Consider the following 6,000-nt stretch of genomic DNA (forward strand, 5'->3'; position numbering starts at 1 on the left):
TTGGGACTGACAGTGGTAGCAGACTGTGGAAGGGGATTTCTCTTACATTTTTCTAAGGCCATATTTCTCTGTACAATATATCGACAAGGTGTTTTCATCAAATAAGTAGAACACTATATTATATGGGCCTTTGCTAGAGTTATTTCGGAAGTGTATACAACATCAACCTTGCAATGGTAGTCTGAATACGAACCATCTCACTTCAAGAGGAACATTGTACATCTTCAATTCTAACCTCCTCTTCCCTTGCACCCTCTTCTCTTGTGTGTGTGTGTGTGTAGGAGAACCGCCGGCGGGCCAAGGAAGAGATCACCAACATGGAAGAGGAGATGTCTTTGGCCCAGCAGCAGATCAACGCCCGCAAGGAGGAGCAGGACAGGAAGAACAACATAGGGAGCATCAGGTAGTCATTCTCACCACACACACACACACACACACACACACACACACACATACACACACTAAGGCATGGGCATTTACTGTGGCATAAAATATTGTATACATACAAACCCACTCAAGCATGCTGACTTGTACAAACAATGTCCACACAGCCCCTCTCTCTCTCACACACACACACACACACCACCCTCATGTCTAGTCCATTACCAGCGTGTGTGTAAGATGCATAGCATTCCTACCCAGCGTGGCTGTAATTAACCCTAGAGGAGTTTTGTGCTGAGAGAGCCACCCTTCCCCTAATGGCCGTCGGGGTGCCCTGATGAGGAGTGCAGGGGTAGAGCCAGTGGCCGGGCCTTTCTGCTTGGCTGGCTTAACGCAACGCTTGTTTACAAAGAGCCCTCGCTCGCCACCTAAGTCTGGCGTTTTAACACAGCAGGCCTGCAGTGGGTGGGATGCTGTGCATAATTGCTGCTTTGAGACATGGCATGGTAAAAATGGAACCTAATTGCTCTCCAAGAGGGAACCGGAGTGATTATTCACCTTCCTGGGCATGCAGGGGTGTTAATGAACCTGAGAATGCATGTCTTCAGAACTAAATGGCTGAAAACTGGACTATCAAACTATAGTCGCACATAAATAAAGACACAAGTAGCCAATTGCCATGTGCCTTAAAAAGTGACATATCTAATGAGGTCAGAGTAATTGTGACCTTAGTTGTGCAAGTTAACGCAGATATGAGCTTTGTCAGCTGAGCAGGTTAGCATCTTCAGTCATCCATATTCGTCTGCTCCATTCATTCTCACCTCTATCTTTTTTCAGCCCTCTCTCTCATTCCCTTTCGCCTGTGCTTCTCTTTGTCTTCTTGATGAGCTTCTCTCACCTCTTGTCTCCACATGAGGGGAACAGAAATAATATTGACTCCTGGCTGACCCCCATTACTGTAGCAATTTTCACCGGGACACATCCGAGACCGAGTGTAAGGGAGAGAGACAGGGGAGGGAGGGAGAGAGAGCGAGAGAGAGGTGGAGAGAGGGAGAGCGAGATGGACCGGGCCTTCATTTTCTGACAAACTCCACCACCACGCCACCCCCAAATTAATTTTGCACACATCTGTCAGGAGTCACAAAGGAGGAAGTTAAGTTTCACTTCCAACGAACGAACGCTTTATTAATTAATCAGAGTGTTTATCTCCTTTGTCTGGGTGGATCTTTGCCGTAATCATATGAAAGGCGAGGAGATTGCCACTCGTGGGCCTGATTTTGAGACGCTAATTAAGGTGAGCTCCTTCAGTGGCTCAATGGCTTTGGTGCCTCCTCTCTCTCTCTCTCTCACTGGCTTAAAAACTCCTCTGCCTCTGCTGCTTATTAAGTGAGGATCACTTCCATGGCATTGAATGGGGGTGAAGCAACTGAGCAGCGTCTGGGTTCTGTGTGTTTCTGTGCCAACGTAACAACAGAAGCCCAAGTGTTTTTTTCCATCTGCATAAATATGAAGTGCTGTTGCGTTGTCGTTTGGCCTCTCAGGAGAAGGAGAATAGCAAAACAACAAGAATTGCCAGGGTCACTGTGCTGTAAAAGGGCCCTGAGGATGCAGAGAATAGGCTCTTGTGCTTTCTTTGGGCTGCCTGAGATTTGTCCATTTGCCTGATCAATGGGAATGGGGAGCTGTGTGTACCCTGGACGTACAGAGTAGAGAGTCTGTATTGTAGTTCCATTATCACAATCTCCACGAGTCCCGGCACACACCTGGCGATTGAAAAGGAGAACCCCGTAACCCCCCCCCCACACACACACACACACACACATACGGATGGACCACTCCAAAAACGGCTCCCTCTCTGCCTCCCAAACTTCAGAGTACTAGGAGCAGGCATATTTCCCTGAATTTGGCTTTAATCTCGCTGAGTGCACCCCTGAGCTCCTGACCCCCCCCACTCCCACTCTCTGCTCCTCTGTGATCTGAGCCCCTCTCCTGCTGCTGCACTCTCGAGTGCTTTTTGAGGAGGACTTGGAGAGAGTGAGGCCCGGGTCAGCGCTCTCTTTGTGCTCGCCGGCCTGCCCTGCCCCTGCCCATCCTGCCCTGTACCACCACAAGTGCAGACACAGCAAACAAACACCTCCTTTGCATGGAGCTCAATTGAGCACCACTGAATAGAGGCAGATTAGCTACAGGCCTCTCCCTCAGTTTGGGGGTGGTTTGTTTTTAAAGCACATTGATCGGGAGAGGATGACAAAGCAGGAGATGCTGGCACGTCTCGGGACTGGATGTGTGAATTCACCTGGTGGCTGCTGGGGTGACGTGTGTGTGTGTGGTTGGGGGGTGGTGGTGTTGCCGGTGCTGAGGTCACGGCCTGATGGGTGTAATTGCGGAGCGTGTGGAGGGGGACTGCTGGGTAGCGGCTGTAATTAAAGATGATAGATTGCGCTGTCATGCCGCGCTCCACAGCGGCCCTCTGAGAGACGGACTGTCCTCTTTATTCTCCTCTGTCCTCACTTTGAACACTTCTCACCCCTCCATCTCTCTCTCTCTCTCTCTCCATCTCTCTCTCTCTCTGTCTGTCTCTCTCTCTCTGTGCTGTCTGACTCAGTTCCCTTCGCTCAGGTTTTAATCACATTTCATTCACAAAACAGCTTTACCACATACAATCGATATGTGTACTTCTATGATACTGTGGAAGGAGAACGGAATCCTGTTTTTAATGACCCAAGGCAGGAATGAGTGGATGAAAAACAAGCACTCTGATGCTGATAGAAAGTGTGTAGGAAATTGATCTCTCATTAGTCAGTGAGGTCATTGTGTAGTTGTAGTAAATTGTGTGCTAGGCAACCAATCGACACGTCCAGTGAGAAAGTGAGAGAGAAAAGGTTTGGACTAAATATATATTTTATAATGATATATTTTGTAATAATGCGATCAAAGCAAGATTCTTGAACGTCTGGTCGCAAGTAGTGGTTTTAATCATCTGTGTTGTTGACTAATGCTGAAGAACACACATTGTATTACATCGAGGCCATGGAGGAAGGCGATATCTGAAGAGTGTACATTAGTCATACATTATTTCAAACCATTTTAAAGCTGGTGAACTGATGGTTTCTGTCTTCTCCCTTGATATTCCTAGGTCACCCCAAATCTGCACCCCTGGTAGACGAGAGGAAGTGCCCTCGACCCCCAGACGCACCCCGTCACGCTTCGGCCTCTGACCTCCGACAGACACGGAGTGGACCAAACCAAACACGACATCTCCCCCACCTGAAATCCCGTTTTTACACAAACTCTCTCTGAATGTGCTCTGTGCTGTGAGCCAAGAGCCAGGGCTCGATCACACACGGGGGACTGTAAAGCCTTGCAGTTCCCCAGTTTGGCCAGCAGTAGGCACACTTGTATAAGGTAAAATATGTTGAGGCTGAGAGCCCAGCCCTTCAGAGCCTTGCCGAGTGATCGTCCTCTGTGCAGCCAGAATAGAGCCCCTGAAATGGCTGTTTTATTATCCACTGTGTTCTTTTAGACCAACACATCCTGAGTTCAATCACAACAACCAAATCATTGTCAGAAAAGATACTTAACGTTTAGCCTTACCAGTTTAGTGTGGAGGTGGTTGTGCACATTTTGTTTTTTCTTTTTTGTCTTGTTTTTAGGCAATCCATTATTACAATTGTCATTTTGGATTAGATTTTATGAGTTGTGAGAATTTATCCAACTGTTATTGTAGGAGTTCTTATTGTCAGTGGAATAAAAATAGATGTCCCTTTGTCTACCTGGCATTACCGCAACATTTCATCATGTCAGGAACCTAACTTAAAGAGACCTCATAGAAAAACATGTTTATGTTTGTTTGTCTTGAAACATTTGTTATCACCTCAGAATGAAATACACTGGGTCTCTGTGTTCTGATGTAAACAGAACCCATGGAACATCAACAACAACGACAAAAGAACCTCCATCTCAGACCTGCTGTAGATGGTGTGTGCTGTTTGTTCCCACATTAAGGATCTGCGTTGTGTAGGGTGTACCAGGCGTAGGTGTTGTCTTGGAAACGTGGCGGCCCTGATTTAGCACCCAGCGTGAGACTGGTGCCCTCTTCAGCTGCCTGTCTCTGGGAAGGGGCCACTGCTGTGGCTCTTCATGTCCTGACTCACTGTCAATAGGAGAGTTGTACAGACAGGGTTGGAGGTGATGGGCTTCCCATTCTGGCTTCCTCTCCATCCTTATGTACTACTTCACTGCTTTTCTTGTGCTTTCTGTCTTTTTCCCTTCTTCAGTGCAGATTGTTTTTAAGCCCTAAGCCCCTTTGATCCTCCTTCACAGTCAGTCATAGTCAATGTTTATCTGCCATGGTGTGCTGAGTGCACCTCATTTGTGGGGTTTTTGGAAATTATATTAAATAATTCTTTTGTAATTAGAGACTGTCTTGCTTCACTTACTGAATGTGTATGTGTGTGCACACAATATTCTTTGGAGCCTAAGCATATCAAGTCCATTACATATTTTAATGTCATTTTGTTTTGTCATGGGGCTGTGCTGGTCCACCCATGGACGAGATGAACTTTCATTTCCAAGGTTGATATTATTCAACACAAATATGTTCAGCCTCCTATTACCCCAGCAGTGTCTCCTCTCCCCACCAGCCCTGGTGTTTACCCTGCTCTTGAGGAACACTGGCTCCACTAAACCAACTCCATTTGAATACATAAGCATTCATGGCGCTGCACTTGCTCATTACTGGCGCTGCAGAAAGGATAGACCTGTGTTTTAATTAATTCCCCTCTTCCCACAGCACCCCCTGGGTCTAACTCATATGCAAACACAAGACACACACACACACACTCAACTATTCTCTCCCTCTCTGACTGAAAAACTCTCTCACACACACACACACACACACACAATTCAATTACTCTCCGCAAGCAGAGAATATTAAATCAGACGCTGATGGGGCAGAAAGGTGAGGTGACACTTTCTAATTATAATTATGATGGATGATCCTCCTTGGCCAAACAAAGCCCTGTCCTTTACTCCTCTCCAGACGTTCTCCTGAGGGCCAGACGCAGCAGGTTTGCTGAGGATTCGGGGAGATTTCCACTCTTCTGCTTTGTCTTCAGGTCAGGATTAGTCACTGTGAATGGTTCGAATTGGATTCCAAATAACTGGTTTAGTTGGTTGGCTTGGTTGAAATTATATTAGATTGCAGCCCTCCGCTGTAACCTCTTATTGTACACAGCAACATAGCCAAAGCAGTCTCGAAGTTTACGGAAGTGTTTCTGGTGAACAAATTGGACATACCTGCGCTTCTGCTAAATGCACATCTCAAGCCTATTATGAAATTGATCGAGCCTCTAAAAGCTTAGCTTCTTCCTTTCACAGAAGCCTTGAACAACTTTTGAGGTGGTTCCGAAGAATGGCTTAAACAACATTTAATGGTCCAAATCACGCAGCACTGCAATTTTATCGGACTGCTTTGGGTGTCCACAGTAATGGAGCAGGTACGCTCACTGCTGTTGTGTGTAGCTGAAAAGAAAATGTGTTACTTGCACTTTCGCTGCCACTTATGCTATTAAGGCTGTGTATGCATCCAGACAAAGATGCCCCATGAAGTAGAGCAGC

At 46.6% G+C, this 6,000-nt stretch overlaps 1 protein-coding gene across 1 annotated transcript in view; it reads left to right on the forward strand.

Moving 5' to 3' along the window:
• Positions 1-4,800, forward strand: part of dhx38 (DEAH (Asp-Glu-Ala-His) box polypeptide 38) — a 28,011-nt gene extending 23,211 nt beyond the window's left edge. Inside the window, exons 26-27 of the mRNA XM_048263154.1 lie at positions 282-403; positions 3,518-4,800. Of these exons, the coding sequence (XP_048119111.1) occupies positions 282-403; positions 3,518-3,599 (204 nt within the window). The 3' untranslated portion in view covers positions 3,600-4,800. The remainder of the gene's footprint in view (positions 1-281; positions 404-3,517) is intronic.
• The last annotated feature ends 1,200 nt before the right edge of the window (positions 4,801-6,000 follow it).

This window comes from Alosa alosa, chromosome 14 (assembly GCF_017589495.1).
Source record: "Alosa alosa isolate M-15738 ecotype Scorff River chromosome 14, AALO_Geno_1.1, whole genome shotgun sequence".
In the NCBI taxonomy this organism is placed as follows: Eukaryota; Metazoa; Chordata; class Actinopteri; order Clupeiformes; family Clupeidae; genus Alosa; species Alosa alosa.